Source organism: Sceloporus occidentalis, unplaced genomic scaffold (assembly GCF_023333645.1).
Source record: "Sceloporus occidentalis isolate IW3139 unplaced genomic scaffold, rSceOcc1.0.p SCAF_5, whole genome shotgun sequence".
NCBI classification, from domain to species: domain Eukaryota; kingdom Metazoa; phylum Chordata; class Lepidosauria; order Squamata; family Phrynosomatidae; genus Sceloporus; species Sceloporus occidentalis.
Window position 1 is genome coordinate 102,910,450 of NW_028316985.1, and position 26,670 is coordinate 102,937,119.

The 26,670-nt window shown below is 38.9% G+C and overlaps 1 protein-coding gene across 3 annotated transcripts in view; it reads right to left on the bottom strand.

Moving 5' to 3' along the window:
• Positions 1-213: 213 nt before the first annotated feature.
• Positions 214-26,670, bottom strand: part of LOC149312602 (1-acylglycerol-3-phosphate O-acyltransferase Pnpla3-like) — a 33,100-nt gene continuing 6,643 nt past the window's right edge. Inside the window, exons 2-9 of one of the 3 annotated variants that reach the window (XM_089524956.1) lie at positions 22,208-22,440; positions 18,429-18,494; positions 15,975-16,184; positions 13,999-14,059; positions 12,099-12,317; positions 10,022-10,154; positions 8,785-8,901; positions 214-2,340 (exon numbers count right to left, since the gene is read on the bottom strand). In XM_089524956.1, coding sequence (XP_089381082.1) covers positions 2,055-2,340; positions 8,785-8,901; positions 10,022-10,154; positions 12,099-12,317; positions 13,999-14,059; positions 15,975-16,184; positions 18,429-18,494; positions 22,208-22,440 — 1,325 coding nt within the window. In that variant the 3' untranslated portion in view covers positions 214-2,054. The remainder of the gene's footprint in view (positions 2,341-8,784; positions 8,902-10,021; positions 10,155-12,098; positions 12,318-13,998; positions 14,060-15,974; positions 16,185-18,428; positions 18,495-22,207; positions 22,441-26,670) is intronic. The other 2 variants (XM_089524957.1, XM_089524959.1) reach the window with 2 other exon arrangements.

Sequence of the window (26,670 nt, forward strand, 5' to 3'; positions counted from 1 at the left end):
CCAACATCCCCACATTAGCTACCTTCATCCTGCTGGACATATTTCCACCCCCACCCTGCAAGCAGCATAGAATATAGAAGCAAGCAACTCAGAAGGAATTTAAGGAAGCACTCATAAGATTCCTGAAGTTAAATTTTTAAAAAATTAAATCTTAAAAAAATGAAGGTCTGTTTGCAGAAAGCAGACATGTGAAGTTGTATGTTTTTATTTTGTTTCTTTTAAAAGATCAGTAATTGTAACCATACTGCTATTAGATCATTGGAAATACAGTACAATCAAGGTTTTAAAAATATTAAGTACAGTAAGACTTCCCACAAAACAAAGTGTTGAAGGTAGCGTCTTGGATCAAAGAGCACCAAAATGTATACATATAAGTCAGTTTCAGCACTATGAAAATGTAATACTTTGGGGAACATTTTTATTGTAATTTTTATTGTCATTTAATGTAATAAAAGTAGTTTCATTTCCTCCCAAAACACAACACTTCTTTTAGTTTTCAGCAACAAGTTACAGTACAACCAAAAGACTGCTTAATGTTTGGTCAAAATTAAACTTATCCACAGATGACAATTAAAATAATCTGAAATATATTTCCTACTTCATGTGAGCATTAAAGGTTTGCCAATTTATAAGCCACCTCATTTGTAACAAAACAGTCCCCTAACCAGATTCTACTTGATTGGTGCTTTGGCCATTATTATAAGAAAAGAATTTTGCACCTTTACTGTAGGAAAATCTCACATCAGAACAGTCCTTCCTATGTTTGCAATGGGGCAGGGGAGGGACACTTAACTAGACAGCACTAGCTTGATTTCTGAAAGTAAGACTTAAATATGAGGCCATAAATAAATGTTCCTATCACTTCAAGTACTGCGTCGTGAAGAAAGGATTACCAATGTATTACTATCAAGTATTTCAGAGAGAGATGGTTTGCTACCTTCCCAACATATACTGTTAAAATCATTTGAAAAACATTATATTTTCATTACAACCTACTGTCTGCTACCAATGTTATAGGAAACAAGGCCTTAACTTAGAATAAATTGGCACACTTTGACATTTTTGACAGTAAAAAACTAGGTGAAAAGTGGTTTGAACACACAGGACAGAATTACTACAGTGATTACTTTAGGGATATCACATACATTTCATTTTTCAAACTTTGTCTTCATTCATTTACTGTAATTCTTGTTAATCTGGAAACAACTAGGAGCAAGTGAAAGCCTTTTGCATTCCAAAACTGTGCCTACTATTTATATGTCCTGGTGACATTTGCTGTCACATTCCTTACCAGCTTCTATAAGAGACAACCTGATAAGTAGCTGCTCAAGTAAAATATTTTTAAATCTAGTCTTGTTTGTTGGGATTTAAAAGTAGCCCTTAAGGTTGTATTAGCTTAGACTAGCACATATACATTACTCTGCAATCAAGACTAGATCTGAGCTTCTGTTCCATCCCAAAGTTTGTCTGGAGGAAAAAAACCCATGCTGATTCAACAGAAGAACTACTCCTACATGATGGTCTTGAAAAAGAAAGAAGCGTTGCAAAAGGGAATGTAACTGAGACAGTGACACTTCACATCCACACAATACATATAGACATAAGGCAAGTGAAAGCATTCAAGGCCTTCCAAAAAGTCCCTGTATGCCATGTTCATTTAAGTACAAAGTGTTTGACTTTAAGTGCGAACATCATTTATAAAGACAAATAGAAAGCAGAAAATGTATTTTAAAAGTTAAATACGATAAAAAGCTACATTTTTGCTATGAATGCTTGTCCCAATATGAACAGAAGAGGATTCAGAGTTTTTCCCCCTGCTGAAACATCTTGTTTTGGGCAAACAATGTTCTATTGCACTAGGGTTTTTTAAACCCTTAAACCACAGTAGGGAAGCTATGCCAGAACTGCACATTGATCTTTCCACATGCGATTCCTCCAAGGCAGTTAGTCATCTACTGTAAACAAAGTCTTCCAAGAGACTGTTTGGCAAGATGCTAGATGAAAATTGTGCCTCCACCTCTTAAATCTCCTTATCTGATGGTAAGGTTCATGAGTTAGTCTTCAGAAGCAGTATGGAAGCTCTTCTCAGAGGAAGAGTCAAAATCTACTTCCACTCCAGATTCTTCAGAATTCACAAAAAATGGGGGAATGGAGTCAAATCGTTCACTTATACCAACTACAAGTTCCTTCTTAGCTGATTCTTCACAGTAGGGAAGATCCCAAAGCCATTCCTCGAGATGTGCAGAAGAATGGGACATTTTAGGAGGGCCAGAGGAAGACAGAAGACTCCTGTTCACTGGTGCAGTCTGGCATTTTCTAAGCACCATACCACTTTCTTTACTGCAAAGAAAACAAATTAGTAATCCATCAGCATTTTTTAAATTTTAGTCATACGTAAAGATGGGATAAAGTCCCCACATACACCAGGGAATAGTGAATATGTATTTTTAAATTGACAAAACTTCACTGTAAGCATCTTTCTCTCTCTATAGTAACATGTATATCTAGGTATCAGTTTCTTGATTATTTGCAACTTTATGCATATTCATAAAATTATTGCTTCTGTCGCTGTCCCTCAGCCTCTTGCCTCCCTCCTCCCACCAAGCTGATTCTGTGGAGTGAGAGATTTGGGGGGAAGTAAGTATTGGGGTACAGTAGCAGGATAGGGGCTACCTTGCACACACAATCATGCCTTTCATGCCAAGCACAGCAGTTCTGCACCCAAGCCACTTTTGCATTAGATTTAGCAGCTTTGTTTATTTAGAACTGGCGTCTTTGTGAGCATTAAAGATTGCTTCTCATATATCCTAGCAATGTATTTGACAGACATCTCCATTTTTCATACAACTGTAGAGCAAGAGAGTGGAAAGCAGCAAAGCAATTCTTCCCTATCATCATTTTATTCAGACTGCAATCCCCACAGCATTAATTTTCTAGAGCAACCAGGTTTACACATGGCAAAATAACTGGCAAGAGAGTCTCTAGTGTCTTAGAAGGCACTGCAGATATGTTGGGGAATAAGAATAAAGAGATTTTTAAAAGGAACATAGGAAAAAGTGAAAGATCAAAAACATCTTATGAGATGGCAATCCTACAGCTCCAGGAATACATGTGCCCAGGGCCGCAGGAACTATCAGATCTCCTATTCCAAGAGCTTTGATGATTCTATGACATATGACCTTCGTATGGATGTTCAATTCCCTCCCCTGGCCCCATTTATCAGTTTCTGTGATAGTTTCCCTGACTGATACTCCATGTTTGCAAAGGAGTTGAAAAAGGTACATTTTGATATTCTGCTCATGGGTGTTGAGAGAGAAGTCCTGGATTCACTAGATCCACTGGCTTCTCACTTCTTAGCAGTGGTCCTAAGCCAGAATGAGAGATGAATCTTAGTACACTTGTAGTCCTCTCACTGTCTGCAACAGCAGAATTTTGTATTTAAAAGAAATGGGGGCGGGGGGGAGCATATCCCCATACTAGCAACAGGGGCCAAAAGGTAAGGAAAGATTCCACTATACTTGCACCCTGCAAGAGAGCTCAAAAGGGCTCTGAGTGAAATGGAGCCTTTAGAGAAAGGTTGCTTCACCTATCTGCCCATTTCATTTTGTGAGTGCTCCCTGGTTGTAAATCTTATTGAATTCAGTGGGGCTTATCTCTAATTTCAGTAGACATATACAGGATTGTATTGTAAACCAGTCATATCTACTTTTTCTATCAGATAGCCATTGTTTGAAGAGCAAAGACCCTTCCAAAAATTTCTGAGCCTTCAGCTACCATCCATGCTTTTCCCAATTCTTCAGGCTGGTAAACAAAAAAGGGAAGATAAGCATAAATAAGTTGTCATGTTTCTCCAAGTCATTTTGGACTTATGGCGATCCTAAGGCGATCCCAGGGTTTTCTTGGCAAGTTTCTTCAGAGGGGGTTTGCCATTGCCATCTTCTGAGGCTGAGACAGTGTAACTTGCCCAAGGTCACCTAGTAGGGTTTTATACTCATTTCTAGAAGCCACCATTTATGTATTGTATAATGCACATACCGACCTATCCAACATATCCTGTATTGTATAATGCATGTACAGACATATCCCTCCCAGGCTGGCTACATCCTTTCTGAGTTTCCAGAAGGCAGTGAAGAGTGCTGTTACGTATAGCACTGGGTTATTAAAATCAAGGGTTTTTCTGTTGTTTTTTAAACTGCTTACATTGTTTTAGAATTATTTTTAAAGATTTGGACTTTTAATCAGACATATTGAATGTTTTTAAAGTGTTAACTGAGAACATAGAATGAGTTCAGAGAGAAGTGTTGTTTTGTTTGAAACTGAGGTGTTATCATGTTCTGTGTGTGGAATCAGCATAACAGTAGATGTTTATTTAAATAGTTACAACAAAGCTTCGTTGTTATTATTTCCACAACTCCGGATGTTTTAGTTTAACAATCAATAAGGAAAGCCAATCATGCTTCACTACACTGAACCCCCTTGTCCAGGACAGAGGTCACCTTGAGACTTGAGTACCAGATCCAAGGATGGATCCTAAAGGTAAAAGGGCAATGTGACTGATAGGAACCCAAAGGTTGGAACTGCAAGGCCAACCTGGGGAAGGGTACTGTCACAGATGCAGATAATGAAACAGAGGGATACAAAATAGCACTAATGGTAAACCCCCTAATGCAGATAGAGGGAGACATATTTCTGAAGGGCAGATAAATTAAAAGACGGGCATGTAAAAATGGGAAAGAGTGGATGTGTTACAAAAAAGAGAAGTAAATTACCAAAATCAGGAAAGAAGACTTAAGAAAGCAATGAGACATATCATTCAGGGAAGAATAAAATTTGAACTGGGCAAAGTATATCATAGGAAAAAATAATACAGATGTTATCCAAAGACATTAATTAACACATTTTGAAGTGGCAATATTCCTGCCTGTCTTTTCCTCTTTAAAACAGCCGATTTGGTGACTAAGAGCATAAAGTAGGGGTGGGAATCCTGTAACTTGTGGGTGATGTACAACTGGTGTGCAGCCCCAGTTTAGTGGCTTCTAAATGCTCCGTCAAGTGTAACCTGACCCCCCCCCCCCCCCCCCAATCAGCCTACAGGTAAGAATTGCAGAGCAGTAGTTCTCTTTCAAAACAAAGTGCAGTCCCACATGCTTTCTTCCCTCCTCCCCCTAACCCTGTCACTCTAAGGAGTTTTATAAAACCAAAAGCGGGTTTTCTATCTACTCAGTTTTTTATTTGGGGGGCAATGCAACCCACAAGTGGCTCCCAGGGATTAAAAATCACCCTCGAACCCAAGACCTTCTCCACTACTGGCCCAAACAACTGTTTATTTCTGCTGTGACATAAAAATGCATATAAAGCTTTTAAATCTGCCCCAGCCATTGCCTTGCCCATCACAATCTCCAATGTGTCTCAAAGTCACGACATACTGGCCAGCCAGCTGGTTCACCTCAGAGGGAATCGTGGCAGCCATTCTCCGGTCTTCATCACTCGTCATTAGTGCGAGAAAGTTTTTCCCACAATGGATAGTAGGCACAGGCCAGGTTGTTAAAAGATCTACAGAGCAAGGCAAAGGAGGAATAGAATTTTCTGCCCATGGAGTTTAACTTTTTAACTTCCTTCTTGGCTGGAGTGGAATGGAACTGTCAATATGCCCAGACCTAAGCAGTGTCAATGATTATGATTTGGATGCTGTTCTAGTCAGGGAATGGTTGAATCCTGGATGCTTTAAAGGTTATTAATTCTCATGAATAGAAGATGTAGTTGCCCATGATTTGCAGATGACCTGGGCTAAGTAGGGCAGCACTGGCAGAGCAACAGACATGGTGGCTTGTGTCTGAACTCAGCGAAATATGAGGTCATCAATCTGTGATTGTGGTTGACCCACAGTTAAATCAAGCAATTTTGCCATTCTCATCATTTGATCAATGAACATCTTAACGTTGTCTGTGGGTGAGGAAGGGTCTGGAGGACCAAGAGTGAGTGGAGGAGACTTTGAAGCAGGAACAGTGACTGAATTGGAGTCTGACCTGAATCTGAAGTACTGATGACCAAGGAGGATTGTAGCTGAAGCTGGGTAAAGCCAGCAGGGTTAATAATGACTGTTTATACTGTAGTTTTTTGGTGGTTTTTTTGGGTTATGTGGCCATGTTTGGAAGTGTTTATTCCTGATATTTTGCCAACATCTATGGCTGGCATGTTCAGAGAATGCTGACATGGAAGTGCTGAAAAACCCACAGAACACTATAGATGCCTACTGTGAAAGCCTTTGACTTTACAATTACTGTTAACTTTGTTAAAACAGCAGCCTGTGCTCCAAAGGAGGATGGACCCAGTTGTTTCACCGAGGCCTCTCCTATACAGCATATCCAGAACTCTGAATAGTTAGAGTGGTAGCTGCACCAGTTGTAGTATGTTTAGGACACCTGTGTTGAGGGAATCTATGAGTTATATAACAGTGGCGCCTAGCTTCATAATAGTACATAAAATCCTGCCAATACTGACTGTCATATGCAGAGGATTCACTATACGTAAGAGTAGTGGGATTCCAAGACCATGACCAAGAGCATCCACTATCATGGCATCTGCAGTGCATAAACTACCATGGTGTCTGCAGTGCTTATGAGGCTGTTGACTTTGTCAATGATGACAATGCTCTCTGGAGCGAGATCTGCAAGTTGAACAGGAACCAGAGCTCATGGGTGATCTCACGGCCAATCAAGATAGGGACTTACAAGGTGAAAATTGGTGTATCTTTGGGACAGGGATGGTGGTTCAGACAAAGGCCCAAAAGATGGAGATGGTCTAGTATACTGCTCTTGCCTTGAAGGAGCAGGTGAAACTGTCACCTGTACAACCAGTGAGGATTCCAAGATCTCACTCTTGGAGATATTGCTTTAGGGAATGGATGACTACTACCAAATCTTCCACAACATGATCGGGCAAGTCTTTATGGGAGTCTTCTTGAAGTGGCTGTGCTTCCAAGGTATGAGAAGTCACTTCAGACTAAGTGGTGCCAGACCACATTAGAGCAGATGGTTAGGTTTGGGGTGCAGACTGAGATGAATGAATCTCCTTGTCCCCAGGACATGCTGCTACTTATATTTTGCACCAATCCCTGACCTAAACATTTCCCTGGTGTTGGGGGATGTGCACAGGCCTCTCAAGTATTGCAGCTCATACAGGAACTTTTAAGTGCATCAGAGATGGTGTGAAAAAATTACCATTTTGCCCCATGAAGAGAGGACCCCACAAATGGAACCAAAACAGACTTCAGGAATCTTTCAGTCTCAACGTCGATGGTCAGTCAAGCTTTTCAGTGGTGTGCATCCCAGTAGTGGATGGCCACACTGGAACTGGAAATTGAAGGGCCTATTTGTAAAGGAGCACCTTTAATCACAACTCCCTGTTCTTCTTTTTCTGTAGTATGAAGGTGGAACAGTGGTTTCAAGTAGAAACCAGATGTGCCTCACCCAAACAGCTTAGGCACTTCAAGTGTCACAAGAGACACACTTCTTAAACAATGCCAGGGAGAGGTTCGAGCTCCAAGGACAAGTGTGGCTTTGTTCGCCAAATGTTAGATGGCATGAGAAAACCAACTTGGCAAAGCCACTATCCAAGCCACCAAGGACTGAAGCAAAAGTAAAAACAATGAAGAGCAGTTCCTCACACTGCTGCTACAGTGGCAGATAAAAAGGAACAAGCAGTTTCACTTCTACTAGATTCTGGAAGTTTCCAAAAGGTTCTCTGTGCAGACACAGGATAATCCCATTTCTGTGCAGTACAGAGACCATGAAGAAGAAAGACATAATACACAAACGCTGCTTTGCAATGCAACACACATAGGTCTGTGATAGACATAAAATTCTTTTAATGTCCTAACCAACTAGTTTCTAATTCAAGCCCTGTGAGGAAAGAGTGGGAAGCCAGGATTTGTTTGCAGCCCCCTGAGCACCTCTGGACCTATACACCACCACAAAATGTGTGTGTGTATGTGTGAAAATGTTTTTGTTTTTTTAAAATCAATAAAGTACAATTGCTCAAGACAGGAGTGGGAAAAATCTTTGGTGTCTGCAACTCTCAAAGCCTGAGGAGGGTGGGTGGGTGGGGGAGCCTGAAATAGCTAAAAATCTGTATCCACAGAATGAAAACTATTTTTTTTAAAAAAACATTTTCAGACAGACATGGGCCTTTTCTGGAGGAGGAGGAAGAAATGAAGCCCACCACAGGGGTGACAATTGGCTTCTACAGCTGTCCACCCAGTTACATGACCAAATTGCATCAATGGCATGTAAATAATAACCATACATATATTTTAAAATGTAATTGTCTGAGAAAAAAGTGAGAAAAAAAGAGAAAAGGTGATGTGTAAAGGGGCTTAAATGACCCACCCATGGTCCTGACAAGAACTGCTTCCCATGAAGTTACTCTTAACACAAGAATGGAAGTTTCTACTAGTACCAATGGAAATGTCTTTCTGAGTGCTAACAGCAGCCAGATGCCTGTGTTTTAAAACAGGAAAGAAGTTGGATGGGGGGGGGGGGGGGATTTAAATTGTCTACAGTTCTGCTCCTGTTCCCTTGTAGGAGCAAATATTCTGAATTAGCTTTGGTGCAGATGAAGCACTACATTACTGGGGGGGGGGGGGAGCTTCAGAGATGGGACAGAAGGGAGAGAAGATGGATGAAAAGGTCCACAGCAATACTCCAAATTTTCAAACAGAAACATTTTATCTGCACTTGGCAAACAAAGATGCCCCAGAACACATGCAACCAGTAGAAAATATACCTGGGAATACTTAGTAGCCTTTGCCTTGCTTTGGAATACACGGTACCCATAATTTGACAGAGCTGCTCTTGCATCCATCGCACATCATCAGGAATATCAGGAAACCAATCAACTAATCTGCAGAGAGGATAGTAATGTGTCAGAAAGAATCCACATTTGGAAAAAAATGCCATTTGAAGGCAAAGGAGGAAACAACCTATTCTTTTAAAGTTACTTCTTGACCATGCTGTTTTCCTTCAGTCCTTTTCAGCATTGTTTATGGACATCTATTCTATTTACTTTGGGCCCTCTCTCTCATTCACTCTATAAGAGGATTTGTTAAAAACAACAAGAAAACCTATTTTTTGTTCTGTTCTCATGGTTCACAATAAATTCCCAGAACAAGGGTCTTTTTATAGCCAATTTCAACATTCCTCAATGAAATCTGGGAGGCATACTATTTAACAGTCTGAGAAAAAAATTAAAACCTGAGAAGCATACTTTAATATTACTATTAAAATACTGGATTTTAAAGTGACTGCAAATGTTAGTAGATACTTGCTTTGGAAAGTGGACACAAAAAAGCAAAAAGTACTCTAAATTACAAGTATCTGCTATTTCTTTATGAAGTATAATACAGTGTAGTGGTGAATTGGACAGTGCTTAAAATAGCAACCCTATATGCATTTACTTGGGAGTAAGTCCCTTTGAATTCAGTGGGACTTATTTCTGTGTAATCACGTATAACACTGTGTTATAACCAAGCTACTACTCATAAATTCATCCCACTTGCTCCTGCCATTGCATCTCCAATAAAGGGATCTTACTGGCATACATTGCAAGGTATTTTCAAGAAAAATAATAGTTTACAACCATGCAAAGCATAGCATATTTGTAAGGATGGAACTCAGCAATGTCCCCATCCAAGAGTGCCAAACACAGCTTAATTCTATGCATATCTACACAAGCATTATTAGCCTTAGTACAACATGGCTCCAGACTACAAAGTACAACTTAGTTTCATGCAATAGGCTTCCTGAGCTGCAAACCAGAATTTGGTTTCATGGAGCAGTTTTCTGGGCTTTAAGCAACTTCTCTGATCTCTGAAAATTGATGGGAGATAAGCAGAGGAAACAGATTACAGGTAGGATGGGAACTGCCCTCCTCTCTCTGCTAAACTTAGCCTGAAGTTCCCCATTCTTGCATTATATACAAAAAGGTTGTCCAGAAAGTTACCTTTCAAGCTCATCATACTCACCTCAAAGCCACAAAATATGCTGACTCAACTGGCAGAGTATACGGCAGCATCATATAGGACATCAGTCGCACTGGTAGAAATTTAGAAAACTGAGCACAGAGTCCACATTTCTCTTTGCAAGCCTCCTGCAATGCTGTCATTTATACAAACATTGATCACAAACTGAACATAAAAATAATGGCTTCTAGATTTTGTAAGCATGAACATTTTCTGTAATCATGAATTGTCTATAACAGGGCTTCTCATTTCAGCTATCAGCTAGCACTGATGTAATTCTAATTGTGGTTGTGTGCCTTCAAATCGTTTCTGACTTATGGAGACCCTAAGACCTTCATGAGGTTTTCTTGGCAAGTTTCTTCAGAGGGGGCTTGCCACTGCCATCTCCTGAGGCTGAGTGTGACTTGCCCAAGGTTTCCCAGTGGGTTTATATGGCTGGTCCAGGATTCTAATACCTCACTATATAAAACATCCAAGTTATTGCCAGTTATATGATTTTATTGATAAAGTTTTAGTTGTCTCCCACTGAGATAGATAATTCAGTCAAATCTCAACAATCTGCTGAACAGCCTACTCATTGTGTTTACTGCAGGGAATCAGTAATCTGTTTTCTTTCTCCCAGTCAGGACAGATGCATAAAAAGAAAAAGAAAGAAATTTCCAAATGCTAAAGCATCAGGTTTTGGGGTGTATAAAGTAAAATGTGCTGGTTATCAGAAGCCTTGGAAATTTTTGTGTCCTTGACCGTTCATTCACAGCCAGCCCAGTCAACACTTTCTTCATTTTAACATTTTCTCTGAAATGATTTTTTCTTTCCTTGTAATCTTAAAATGTGAATACTTGAATTGATCCAAGCTCTCTGCATGCCTTCTCTGGATGCATTTAGCAACTCAGGCCTGCAACAAGGTTTAATTTGTGTATCTTCTTGTATATTTCTCAACTTCAACCAAAGCACAGGCTACAAAGAACTTAGCCAAAAAGGACTTCTTTGAAATAAACAAAACTATATCCTACTTCTTAGACAAATCATTTTACTACAGCAGTCTACACATTACTCAAAGCATTCTCCATACTGAAATTTTTAACTTTGTTTTTTTATAAATAGTGGTATATTTCTAAGTTATTTGTACATAGTAGAATAAAATGTTAGCAAACAGAGATTGAACAACAAATTGTTTCATCCTATATATAAGCCAACAAAGATGAAGAACAATATTGCTGACTAAAGATGCATAAAAATATAAGCATTATATTGTTGTTGTCACAGATCTAAAAATACAATCATAGAGTTGGAATGGGCCATGAAGGCAATCTACTCTACCCACTGCCATGAAGGAATATTCATATATTAGTTCGTTCATTCATTCATTCATTCATTCATTCTATGCTGCTTTTCTCTCAGAAAGTGACCCAACGCAGCTCCAGATAAAATTGTTTAAAACTTTATAATAAAGATTTTAAACCAATTAAAATCACCTAGTTATAAATAGTATAAAATCATATAAAACACACAAAGGTTAAAAAATATAACTAGAACACTTACCCAATATAAAAGCCTCTCTGACACAATTATCTATCAAAAGCCTGCTTGAATGAAAACATCTTTGTCTGCTTAGTGAAAGAAAAACAGAGAGGGGACTACACAGCTAAAGTATTCTTGAAAGATGTCCATCCAACCCATTTAGTAGTTTGATTACTTTCAAAGTGGTTCTGACTTATGGCAACCCTGCCATAGGGTTTTCTTGGTAAGATTTATTCAGACGAGTCGTTCCATTACATTTCTTTAAGGCTGAGCCTGAGAGAGTACATCTTCCACAAGAAAACCAGTGAGTTTCCATGGCTGAGCATCCTGGAATCCTAGTCCAATATTCAAATCACCATGCCATGCTCACTCTCAAGTATAATTTAAGCCAAGTCTACTGTTTAAAAGCCCTACTGACAGATTTCTCATACTGGTCACTTACTGAGTTCTCTTGTAGCCACAGAATTTTGGCTGGATTGTGTCAATTATTATTTGCATCTATTACTAATAATTGAAACAGTTTTACAATTAAAAGGGGAAGATACATTAGATCTTTTACCTCTGCGAAGTCTTGGAGGTAGTTTCTCAAAAATGGTTTTATCCAGTGGCCAAGCCGATAATGTTAGCTGGTCCATAAGCATTTCTTCATCTTCCATTTCTTTTTTGCCTTGATGTACTAAAATGGTCCTTTTATCCATGTAATTTGGTATCTGTGCATATTCCTGATGACCTTGCTTTGTTAATGACAGGTCAATAAAGACTGAATCCAGCACTATACCTGAACAAACAAAATGAAGTGTTTTTTATTCCAAGAATCACAGACAACATGACTCCACAAGGCAACAAAAAGTGTTATGACAGCACACCCTTCCCAGTCAAGTAACTTTCAAATCTTGGAATAAGAATTTCACATGGTCAGGAACAAACTATCTCTGAGGAAGTAGCAATGTCATCTTAGAATTTCTTAAAATTCATATCCTAGCCCCAGTAAATATCACAGTTTAGTGAAGAATGTTCACTGATTATAACAAGGATCTCGTTGTGTTAGCTTAGTTGCTCGAATTGGCCCATGAAATACCAGCCAATGTAGTTAAAGGAGAACTACTGTATATTCCTTGTGCCAATCCACCCCAAACAGTGGTCTAGTTCAAATGCAATGCCCAAACCACACTTTGGCTATCATGGACTGTCTTCAAAGTCATACACACCTCCACTGCCTTGAGCATTTTGATTCTTTCCTTCTTTTGTGGCCTACAGGGGGTTTTTTAACTGAGAAGTTGACAACCATCAATCTGAATTGAGCTCCAGTTCTAATTTTGAGGCAAACCATGGTTAGCATAAACCAACTATGGAGAGAATTGGAACATGAAGGCAAAAAGGATTGGCTTTTGCAATGCATTACCATGGATTGGTTTTTACAGTGAATCAACCTATCAGAGTTCCACACTGATATTATTTGCTAAGCTCGGTTTAAAGGATGCTGCAGGAGGTCACCCATTTCTGCCACAGCACACCATGCTATAACTGCTTCCGTAGTGCTCAGTGGGCTCCATCACTAAACTTGCTCCTGCAAAAGAACAATGTTTAGTTCTTTTTGGTAAGGAATTTGGATGCCTAAGCCTCAAAGCAAATGTGAATGAAAGAGTGGATATAAATAACAAGGTTGTTTGTGACTGTATGTACTTAGTAGAATTTCTGACCAATTAAGTATGCTATGAACATTTCTCTCAAATTTTAACAAAACATTTCCAAATAATTATACTTAAGCCTTGCAATTCAGTTCACAAATCACACTGTGCGGATGTAAAACAGAAATATTCTTAAAAATCTAGATTACGCTGACATTGCTTATATTTGAAGCCAAGATTAGGAATGTGCAACAAACCATAACAGCATACAGCTTTTTGGAAGTGCATGATCACAAAAAACAGAACATGTTCTGGAAGCAACAATACCCTTTTTATTTTTACTGCAACAATCCAGCTAGGCTACTGCTATTGACACAATTATGCACTCTTCATTCTCATCAAGTCTTTGAAAAAGAAAAAAGACCCATGCTATTCACAAATGCTATATTATAAGAATATGGGTAAAACCTGCTACTATGAGGAAACAGGGTAACAGTTCCTGGCAAGCACAACATTGCCTGATTTAGTTTGAAAATGCTAACTACATTGCACAGCACTATTATCTGATATGCAATTAAAACCGAAGAAGCAATTGTACTATCTCAGATTCTGTGCAGCTAACACTAGATTTGCCCTGGACCTCAACTTCTAAACATTTGTTAGGAGTAGGTCCACATAATGTGTTAGTTATGTCATCTGGCTGTAACCAAGACTTGAGTGACAGTAGCAAATATAAAAATAAACTACAGTTCTTCATACTATTACAAATGTACAACCCTCTGCCTGTTTGCCATCCATGTTATAAATCTTAAATTACATACATTGACATACCATTTTCTCGCAAGTATCTAAGAGCATCTGAATATCCTTGCTCACAGATCTCTCCTAGCACCTGAAAAGAGAATTATAGAAGATTAGTAACTGAAGGGAAAAGGTTTTAAAGTGATGAAGCAAATATATTCATGTCTGGCTCAAGAACTTTTATAGATCACACAATTGCGTACTGATGTATGATAACATATTGCATGACATTCGATGAATATGTCTTGCCACATTCACAAAAATGCTAAGTATCAAAATAATCCTAGACTACTACCATTCTTCTGAAATTAAGCGGTATTCATCTAATATGTGATTTCATATTAGCTAACCCCACTTCTGACTTCCTAGATGGTGGTTCTAGGATGAAAAATATGGGAAAGAAAAATGACAACACACGCATGGCTGACCCTCCCTGCTCTTGGCCATTTCCCCCATACACCAGTTCATTAAATATGTAGTTCTCCTAAGGAGGTAGTTTTTTCCAAGGTTAGTCCAAAACTTGGTTCTCCCTGAGGGTAACCAGTGATACAGCAGAACCACCAGGCCACCTAGTATTGCTAGTTTCAGAGTCCTATACAAACAGAAAAAGAAAGGAAACAGAACTTTTAAAAACCAAACAATTGGGATTCTTTTTAAAAGATGTAAATAAATATTCAATTTCTAGATATCAGAATCTTATTTCATATGCATCTTCATTTAGCACATCCAATCTGACCTCAAAGAGAGTCAAATTCCATAGGGAAACCCACAGGGTGACCTTAAACAAGTCACACTCTCTCAGCCTCAAAGAAAGGCAAAAACCAACCCCACTATGAACAAATTTTGCATAGAAAACCCCATGATAGATTCAATTTAGGTCATCATAAGTCAGAAACAACTTGAAGGCACACAACAACAACAACAATATGGATCAGTGTCATTACATTTAAAGTCTCTCCATCGCTGCAGCAACCAAGAACATAAAGGTACTCAATGTGATGGTGCCATTCCATAGTGCAAGTATGTGTAGGCACTGCTGGCATGAATGACATGTCATAAGAAGGATGCCATTGCTAATATTCACGTGGGCATAAAAATGTGTTTAATGGTTCTTAGGTTGTTTTTGAGGTCAAGGATTATGCTTGTATAGGGTTGTGTTTTAATCAGATTACCACTCTGTGTGTGTGTGTGTACGTGCACATGCAGCACCTTACTGCTACTGGGCTGTTCAACAAATATTTCAATCTGCTCCCAACATCTAATGCTGGATAAACTTTAAATTTAAGTGAATACACTCAAATAAAATAAATGTATATTGCATATACAGATTACAGATGCCATTTGGTGGCATGCCACTTAACACAGCCGGCAGGTTAACACAAGACAATTACAAAGCATCTGATCCATCTACTTACACAAAACAGTGGGTATCATTAAAATAATTCACCAGATTAGAAAAAAATAATTTGGCACTTGAGCAATAAAATGAAATAATTTTGCAATGAGGTAAAAACAGAAAAGGAGAGTGAAGAAACTCCAAGTGTTATAAATTTGGCTCAATGAATATTTCATCTTGGTAAACCAAAATCATTTTAAGCAATTGTACTGGAAGGTATTTATAGATTTACTTTCCTGGAACATTAACTGAATCAAAACTACTATAATCATCTAGTCCCTAAACTACAGAGGGGTACCACTCTGTATATTTGGCTTCTTCAAAATTCCTAGGCTTACAACTTTCATCCTCCTTGATCATAGACCATGCTAGCTAGGAGCTGGCGGTGAAAAGCTCTGGGAGTCTAGTTACATTATTCCTTGTTAACAGGAGTTGCTCCCATTGAATTTACTACTGCAGGACTAGATTTATGCATGCTCTTCCTGAGACAGTTGTGTACAAATTTATTTAGCTATCATTTTGGGAAATCTCTCTCCCATTCAACAGAAATATATGTGTTAACATTCAGAAGAAAAAATTCAGTTGGCAGAAAATAGTGAATATACATTACCTTAGGCTCTGGTGGGAAAAGTGCTTGAGTTAAACGGTAGATATTCCCTAAGCTAAACTGAATGCTGGTGTTGGTCAAATTCATTTCATGGAAGTTTGCAGAATTGCCCTTGGGACAAATGTCACACTCCCCAGAAAAAGGTGAAATTGTGATGGTATTCTTTGAGTTATGCTGAGGTAAGTTGTCACTTATTCCGCCATCCACATAGCGCTTTAAAGTTGGAAGAAGGGGAAAGAAAAACCAAGAAGTCTTATTTGTATAAGCAAAATCAACTACATTATAGATGTCAGGAGAAAATTGAGAAAGAAAGGCCGTATGGCCTTGTGCTACTTTGTTAGGTCAGGAGACTGCTAGTATTATAGAACCACAAATGGTTTTTATTTGTAGGATTAGAATTTAGATGGGACTGTTCTTCACCTGTCAAGTATCATGCTGATTTGACTCTTATCAATTTAATTTCACTATTCATTGTCTTCAGCAGGCATGGGAATTAGGCAGCCCTCCAGATGTTGTTCTGCAATTCCCATCAGCCTTACCCAGCATAACCAATGGTGAAGAATGCTGGGAGTAGTCCAACAACAAAGATTTACACCCTTGGTTGAGCATGTTGTGACTCTAGAGTCTTCTACTATGTCCATTACTGCTCAGCAGTGGCATTTTACATTATCAAGACTGGCCTAACTTGGCTAGTTACTTGGGAGTATCAAAAGAGAGCCAAAGAGATATACAGGCTGAGTCTCCCTTATCCAGAATACTTGGGACCAGAAGTGATTTGAATTTTGCATTCTTTTCAGATTTTGGAATATTTGTATATACATAAAGAGATACCTTGGAGATGCTACCCAAGTTTAAACATGAAATGCATTTATGTTTTATATGTATCTTATATATATAACCCTGAAGGTAATTTTATACATAGTATTTTATTTTATTTTTTGCATGAAACTGTGTACATAGAACCATCAGAAAACAAAGGTGTCACTATCTCAGCCACACATTTGGACAATCTTCAATTTTGGAGATTTTGGCATTTCAGATAAGGGATACTCAACTTGTATCTCAAGGTGGCATAGTGTCATACAGAATGTAAAGATGAAATTCTCAGACAATATGCTTGTCTAGTAGATTCTGCACCATTGGAAGCAATCTTATACTCTCCTGTTTGGACTGCACAGTATATCCACTTGAAGAAGCAAAATATCTATAGTCAAGCAACATTTGACTTTTAGAAAATGTTATAATTCTCTTTGATCTTTGTTAAGATTTTCAACTTTCCTACACTTGCACTGTGAATCCCACAATGCAAGTGAGCTTCCAGTTTTCCTAGTTTAGGTGTCTATTTCATACTCTTTTTCTCCGTACCTATCTTCCTCCTATGTACACTGTACACTGCAGTTCTGTTTCTGTGACAACACTGAGTGGAAAACCAATTCAGAAAATGAGCTAGAACTTCAAGCATGTCTTGTGTTTGTCACTCCCAGTAAATCCTTTTAGATAACATAATTGTACAGCCACGAGGACCAAGCAATCAGATTAGCCCGACTCTCCCTAAATCATGGCTTTAGTGTGGTATGCTATTGTGCATCTTGTACAAGATTAGAGTTTTTAAAAAGCAGCAAGGAATGGAGCAAAGACTCTTTAGACATCTGGATGAGTCCGTTTGTCACAAATTTCACCAAATTACTCACAATTTGTTTGCGGGTTTTATTTTTGATGATAAAGCAAGGAAATAAAATTTTCACATACAAAAATTAGGATTCATTTTTATCCTCTAGAATATACACACACATGCTTTGGATTATTTTTTCCTTTCTTTTTTCTAAACTAGAAAGCAGAAATCACACTAGCAAAGATAAAGATCTGTATATTTTCTTTCGCCCAAGTTTCAGGCAGCCTTTAATAGGATTCTTCAGGACCTAAGTATGGCCTTGAAATACACTACTAAGAAAGAGCTTTAAAAGACTTAAGAGGATAACAATTACTATTTCATCTTTAAAACCTCTTCTTCTTGTATTGTGCAGAGCACCTCCCAATCAACAGATATAAACAACCCAATTTTACCACTATCCTATTAATCCATTGCAAAATCTATCACTCTACATATACCTTGTAGAAATTAAACATATGCCTGGAATATACATGCTCATCTTTGAACGGATATGTAAAACACACTCCAAAGGATAGTTTCACATAATTCCATTATGATTATGCTCAAGCAGCAGGCACACCCTTATGTCTCACGCTCTACATACCATATGATATATAGTGATGTTATTCATATGTACAACGTATGCATACATTTTATTTCTTTAGTCCTCCTATTTCAGTCTGCACATAGGTGCTGCTGTTGTCAACTAGTCTAAAGTAGTTTCATTAAGATGTATTAAGCATTTACCATGACAAAGAATTCCTGGGAAACATATTATATGTAGATAAGAATGAACAAGTACTTACCACCCCTCTAAAAGAAGGTGGAATGAGGCCACAATATATTGGCACAAATGAACTACAAAGCAAAGCCTACAGGGAAAAAGAAATAAAGAACAATAGTCAGTGTCAGATCTCATTTGTAGTAGTGAAAACCTTTTTAAGGATGGGAAAATGTAGCTCACCACTGATCTAAGAGAATAAACAGATCATTTGTAAAATCTCTATCTTTGGGGAACTCTCTAACCTGACTTTGTTGTTGTAGGTTTTGTTGTGGTATGTGCAATGTTACGTGATGCTTTTAACATTGTTTTGTAAGCAATCTTGTGTGTGCTTACCATAAAATAGGCATGGGGAATTTCTAGCCTATGGAGACTCTCCATCCATCTTTCCAGAACTTTCCTTCCATGTCCTGCCCCCTGTTATCAGCCTGTTATCTCCTCTATGGCTCCATTCTGCTCAGCTGTTTCCTGCCAATGAGCTAAGTAGCATTAAAGTGAGGTTTCAGCTGCCCCTCACTGCAATCTGTACTTTCCTGCTCCATTGATTATCAGGAAACAGCTTAGCAGTAGGAAAGAATGATAATAGCTGAAGAACTCCACTGTCTGCATGTGCGTGTCACTTTGCTTCAGTGCCAAGCACCGAGAAAAGGATTTCCCCTTCCCAGCATCAAAAATGGAAACAGAATCCTAAAGTAATGGATTTGGGTATACAGGGGTGTGTGAATGTGGACAGAAAATATGGCTAAGTGTGAACGGTATGTATATGTGTCAGTGGATACAGAAGTGCCTTTGGGTGTAAAACACCCACCTTTAACTTTGGCACTCATCACAAATGGCTTTAGCATTATTCACAATGCTAAACTATGGCTTCCATACTTTTATGTCAGATGTTTACCCACGCTGAAAATAGTTGCACATTCTGCCCCCCAAAAGAGGATTAAATGTATATACAAATGAGTGAATAAATAAGTAAATAAATATTCCACATTTGTCTGCCAGGAACTCCTGCACATTACAAAGGTTACAGGAATATTTCAGGTATACCGTTTGTTTGTGCACATTGCTGGCCAACTTCCTGTATATCATTACCATCCCACTGTAAAATGAATGCATTTTAAAGCACACCCAACACTCCTTGGGGCCAAACATTGCACAAGTATGTTGATAATACGTTGAACAAACTGTCTTGCAGAGGCACTTCTCTGCCATTATTAATATTCTTACTGAGAAGGCCTGGCCAAAATGTTGAAGAACCTTCTGGTTTCCATACTTGAAAATCACTTCTCTTAATAAAGATTCCTCAAAATTTTCCAGGAATCTGAAAGTTACTTACTGGCCAATGTCTAAAAGAAAGTTGTTTAAAGATTCTAATATACACACACTTTCTCTTGAGGAAAAAGGTTTTTTCAAAACTAAAATTTCTGAATGAGACTCCTCCATCCACACAATAAATCAATAACTGCTAAAATAAAATAAAAATAGCAGAGAAACTAAAAACATTTCCTTCTGGGGAAGGATATAGGAGAAAGTGATAAATACCATCATTACAATAGGGGGGAAATAAACGGACATGTGCATGTGAAAACTTGCATATTTTAATGTATATTTTGGCTGTTTTCCTCTTTGACTCATGTTATTCTTTATGATAATCAAGATACACTAGATACAAATCCAGTCTTGACTCTTTTAAAACAGCAGATCACCTGTTGGCATATGTGTAGCTTACATATTCACTTGCAAATTTAATTATATGTAATCTGTTAAATAAATGTTATTAAAAATACAAATAAAGTTATTGTGTTGTTTGAACTTGGGGCAATATTATTTCCGTACATATTTTAGGTTTTTTTGCCAAATGAGAGCCCAACATAGGGCCCGAACAGACAGGCCAAAATAAAGCTGCTTCGGGTCACTTTGGAGGTATGCTGTTTAAATGATGCATGCATCCTAAGAGGCCAGAAGCCACGCCAAAGCCACGTTCCAGTCCTAAGGTCTGGAGCATAGCTTTGGCACAGCTTCTGGCCTCTTAAAATATGTGCAGCTTTATTTTGGCCTGTCTGTTGAGGCCCATAGTTTTACATTCATTATACAAATACTAGGTTAAAATATTACACTAAATTGAAGAAGTTAGGTATGAAAAGTCGGTTTAGATTAGTAGTGTGTGTGTGTGTGTGTGTGTGCGTGCTCTGTGCCTTCATGTAATATCCAACTTATGGCAACCTTAAGTTGAACCTATCATGGAGTTGTCTTGGCAAGATTTTGTTCAGAGAAGGTTTGCCTTCCCCTGAGGCTGAGAGCATGTGAATTGTCCAAGTTCACCCAATGGGTTTCATGGCCATGAAGAGTGATAGAAGTACGTAAAAAAAGGACTCATGGTAGATAATGACTTCATTTGAGATTCTACAAAAAGTATGCAGAATCTGTTCATTGAAGGAGAGTGAAATAAATGTGTATGGTGGCATGCATGCATTTATCATAACACCCTTTTCTTTCCTCTTGATAGGGTATCTGTAGATTTAAATAAAAAATAGTGCCACCTCAAGGAAAATTTTGCTCTGTGCAAGACCCATCTTACTTGATCTTAATATATGAAGTTAAGTGAAAAGAGGTGATGTTTTCCCCTACATGCCTTTGTGCACACTTTTAGTAGGAAAAATGGGCTTTGAATATTGTAAGGCATACAACCTTAAAAAGGATGCTAGATAAAAGAGTTGCATAAAGTGTGACCACTATGTGGTCTGCAGCAATGGGTTATGCTGCTCCTATGTTTTGCAGGAGGGAAGAAAAAAACTTTACTACAGCCATCCAGATTCTGGGTAATGACAGGGAGGGATCTTTCTTCAGACTTATTGTATATGCTCATGTATAAGTCTAGAAATTTTAGTTAAAAAAATGACCCCCCAAAAACCTGAGTTGACTTATCCACAGATCAATGTACGTACTGTACTTTAACTTTTATTGAAAAAAGGAGCCATGCCCTGGTGAAAAGCAAGAACATAATCTGTACTGGAAGCACTGACACCACCACCCCATTCTTTCATTCATCCAGCCTTTAGTATAAGCACAAACAGTTGTTCCTGCTGGAATTTTGTAAGTTGTTTGGCATTGTTTTCCTTGCTTCATCTTTTGTCACATGCCCCTGAGTTTTACCTTCGACTTATACACAGGTCATATCAAAATCTATAATTCTGGCCCTAAAATCTACCCTTGATTTATACATGAGGTCGACTTATACTTGAGTATACACGGTAACTAGGAAAAATTGTTGTTATCTCTCAGTCAATGATAGGAGAAAAGAGCCTCCCAACTTTCAGTCCCCTGCACTTTTAAATAACTGCAAAATGTAAAGGTACAAATAAAACAGAAGGTTATGTAAACAGTACGTGGAATTTTTCCCCTGCTCTTTCCTCAAAAATCAAACCCACAAATAATAGCCTATGATTTTTGCAATGGAGCCTATTTCTAAGCAGATATGTATAGAACTGAACTGTGTTTTTTGTGTGTTTGGTAGAAAAATTGGTAGCAGTTACATTTGTGTATTTTGTGCAAGATCATGCACAGAAGTGTGGGTTTATGTGGTCTCTGGAACCACAGCACATCCTAGATGTGTGAGCCAGAAAAATCTGTGACCTTTGCAGGCTTTTCTTGCAAGACCTACCATACTATGACCAAAACGAAGAAAATTATTCTATGTGCAATTCCAATACAGGCAGCCATAGTAAGGAAGTAAACATAATTAAATAAAGCATGAGTAGGGAAACCTAAAAAGATTAAGAGTAACTTCAGCAACAATTGGGACTATACCTGTACAACTTCTTCTTTAGAATTAAAGTTGGATACCAGCACATTTTTGCCATCAGAAACTCTGGTAAGTGAAATGCGAAGTTTTCCTGATATCAGCTGATGAGTGTTCTCTGGAAGATTTTTGCAGAGTCCGTCTCTTATTATTTTCATCACATTGAAGGATGGATGAAGAGGGCCAAGATTTCGCTTTCTTGCTTCTTTGGCTAAACTCAGAACATCTCCACAAGCTTCCGCTAAAAGATGCAATATTATACGTCAGATGGGATATATATTTTAGGTGTTTTTACAAGATATAACTTCTCTCCATATATGATTTCAATTTGCTTCCAGAGGCCTGTTACAGACTGCCAAAATAAAGCTGCTTCGGGTCTCTTTGGAGGTATGCTGTTTAAATGATGCATGGGTCCTAAGAGTCCAGAGGTCACGCCAAAGCCACACTCCATTCCTAAGCACTGGAGTGCAGCTTTGATGCAGCTTCCGGATTCTTAGGATGCATGCATCATTTAAACAGCATACCTCCAAAGAGACCCGAAGCAGCTTTATTTTGACAGTCTGTAACAAGCCAGAGTCTTCTTTTTAACATCCTTCCTTGAAACAGCACCTTTCTAACAAGCACTGGGCCATGATATTAAATTCAGATCATCAACACAAAGAAAGATGTACCTATCTATCAATCGCTGGTTAAGAAATGAAGGGGTACGGCTACCATTTTCACACTGGCGTTTTTGCCCCAGGTAGATTCGATAATCCAATACCCGAATCTTTCTGGAATCGAATTCCTTCTACCTTTACCTCGATCAAACCTCCCCGGTGCAATTTACCCCGCCTGATGTTTGCACTTCAAAAGCAGCAATTTAACATGGAGCTTCCTTATCGCTTGTTGTTGCCAGTCAAATGATTGGCATATTCAATTCTGCTGTCATCAATGGTGACGGATCATGTAACTGCTGCAGCCATTCATCAATAGCATGGGTGCTTCCCCCCTCCCTTTTTTTAAAAAAAATATCTAGTGGCAATGTTTGCATATTTTATTGATGTGTCAAATTTATTAAAACAAAAATGCCGGCCCCAGTGGCATCATCAGAGGGAGAGTGAGGCCTGCCAGCTCCATCGGGCCTGGCCTGAACTAAGAAGAAGAGCCCTCCCTCCAGTCCATCTGCCTTGGTCCAAGCCTCAGAGGGAGGGAAGAACTCCTGGACCTGATCTCCTTCCCCACCATCATTCCCTTCTCCTTTTTGTGTTGTGTCTTTTTAGATTGTAAGCCTCAGGGCAGGGAACCATCTAATTAAAAATAATAATTGTAAGCCACTCTGATAGCCTTTAGGGCTGAAGGGCAGGGTATAGGTACTCTAATAAATAAAATAATAAATCCCAGCAAAAAGTGTATGAAAACTTGTATTTTGGCTGCAGTGGCAGGAGCAAGCAAAAGGGGAAAATGTTAGCACAAGCATTTACATATTCCATCAGAGAATTAAAAATTTAAAAAACCATTTGCAAAGCGACCGGTGCGAGAGCAGAGTTATGTTCTGCCCACTGCCCACCCTCTGACCTTTATCCCTCCCCCTAAATGACCAGTTCCCATTTGCCCGCACCATGAAAGAACCAGGTTTTCTGAAAGGAAACAGGGAAAAACCCTGATATGTGCAAAATCCCGATCCAGGTGTGTAAAAATCGGCACCAGTGGGAACAACCCACTTATAATCCGGTTTGAAATTTGGTCTATACTGCAGTGTGAACGGCCCCAGACTGGAGTAGGGCCGTTCACACTGCAGTATAGACTCTAAGTATGAAGAAGATTCTGGCTGTAAACTCACTTCTAGCACTTCAAAAAAAATCAACAGTTACAGAAGATCAACTTGACCCAAACTTGCTATCAATATAGGGTTGCAACTTGCTACTTCATTCTGGTAGTATAAGGCGCGTTACAGACTGCCCCTTTGGGGCAGCCTGTAGGTGCTCCTTTCCCTGCTGGATTGGGGCCTCAGCTGCCACAGGGGCAGCCTCTGAGGCGCCGATCCGCCACTTTCCAGGCCGCGGGGAAGCGGCAAAAGGTGCTTCCCCGCGGCCTGGAAAGGGGTGTCCTTGGGCTTCATGCCCCAAGGACACCCAATGGCAGCAAGGATGCGGAGAAAGGGGCCGCTTGGCCCCTTTCGCATTTGCGTCGCTGGTGCAGTTGTGTAGAGGCTGTGCCAGCGATGCAAATCATGGAAGGAGCTCCGAAATGGAGCTCCTTTTGGGGCTGCGGAAAGGGCGCCCCAGGCGCCCTCGCGCAGCCCCACTACGTCACTTCCGCGCTGCCCCGTTTGGAGGTGGAGCGGTCGTGAGATAGTCATGGTGGCCCCTGTGTGGAAAGGGCGCTGCCATTTTGTACATCCTGGGGACGTACTAGGGTTAGGTGTGTGCGTAAGGCACGCACTTTCCCTAACCCTAGTATGTCCCCAGGACGCACTTTACACCCATCTGTAACGGGTCTAGATTACCTTCCTTCTCTACCTTTTGCCCCACGCAATTTCATTCCATAAGTCAAATATCTCAGGTTTTTTAAACTGATGCTATTGTGTGTCAGTAATTGAGATGAGCTGCTTCAGAAAACATTTGTCAGAAAAGTAGGATAAAACATAACATAAATGTTATTTTAATTATTTAGGAAATCTTCAGAAAATTATTAGGTCTCAGAGGTTTTAAACATAGGCTGCAATTCTATACTCATCTGACAGTACATTCTTTTATTTCAACTGGATTCAATTCTAACTAAACATCCTCCTTCAGGGCATTTCTTTGTAAAAGTCATTTCTTCCATTCACTCATGAGAAGAACACACAAAAGAAAACAGATTTTAAGCAATCTTTCACGTTGATTTAGGCAAAAGGCTTTTAAAAAGAAATTCCCTGAAGGAGCTAAGTAATTTTTAGGTGCTGCTCAGCAGAGATTGAATGGTACTCTCTTCCTTTTTAACTCAGTATCCTGAAATACCTAGCAAAAATCCTCACTGAAACTGACAACCACAAAAACAACACCTTGACAAAAATATAGGCCTGTGACTCTAACATCATCATCTTTTTTTCCCCTATTGTCCTGTATGATGTTTAACACCTTTGACTGATTAAGAAGCTGGTGGAGCTTTGAAAGCTTGTATCATATATTTTGTGATTTTTTTGGTTGGTCCAATAAAGCTATTGCTGTTTTGTGAATTTTGGATGTTATCGTATGTAGAAAACACTTGAACAATGAATTATAATGTTTCCAGTAGTATAAATGGGGGGAAGCTGCCAATCTGATGAGCAAGAGATTCAGCTAGACTAGAGAATCATAAAGGAACATGACATGAAACTCTAGTCCTGAAAATAATCAAATCCGATCCTGTAAGCTGCCTAGAGAGGACTCCCCCTGAGAAACATATGTAAGCCACTCTAAGCTCCCTGGAAGAAAAGAGGGAACTAGAATATAAACAGAGCTGGGGATATGAAAAAAGAGATGTTCAATTGATTGGTGAAACATTGTCAAATAATGGCCAAATATTAATTAAATTTACCTAATTAAAATAAAAATAATACTTTAATCAACATGTTTGTTCATTATAGAAATAAAAAGTGTTAACAGCCACAGCATTTAACTAACTTTTGCAGCTAACCAAAAAGTTGTACCCACCTGACTTCCCCCCCTCCTCAAATCTTGTCCCTAAACCTGCCTTGTACAAATTTATACCCCACTATTCAGCTAGAACCTTTTTTTAAATGTAAAATATAAATGAAGCAAACAATCCAGGACCAAAACAGCTAGTTTCAGAGAGCGTTCTGCTAAACTGGCTGCAGCCCAATTCCTGCATCAATGTGTGGCAGTTTGTCTAGAAGATTTGACCACAGTCAATTGATAAATCATTTGAAAACCTAAGACCAGTCTATTGGCTGGCATGCCAACTCTGTGTAATTTCCATAACTACAAGTCAATGGCAAGGGAGAAGAAAAGAGAGGAGTCATTGTATATCATTATTTGTTAAATATCTCTGGCATTCATTGGATGGACTGAATTTTATCAGCAAGGTTTCACGGCTATAGACCGGCCAATATCTAAGTTAGCCCTAATTAAACAAATTAATCCTCCCTCTAGTTTATCTCTTTATTTACTTTGATATTGTATCAAAAACTTGCATAACTGGGTATGTTCTCAAGCTTTTTTTTTTAAAGACACTGCCTTTATATTAGCCTTTGCTATTACTGAGGTCAGATGGTTTGAAGCACAGTGTTCATTCATTCTTGTTCTGAGAGCTAGGGAAGAAATGGCAAAGGTTAATGTCCTGTAGTAACCTACTCCGTGGGGGCCGATAACTAATCACGCCACATGTCTGCAGAGTCTCAGCTTATTTTCTTCGCCCAATCACAGACCAGCAAAGGCTGGACACCACCAGTTTATTACTATTGCTTTTTCATTCCCCTCACAGCTTTTGTCCCCTATTTCACTTCCAA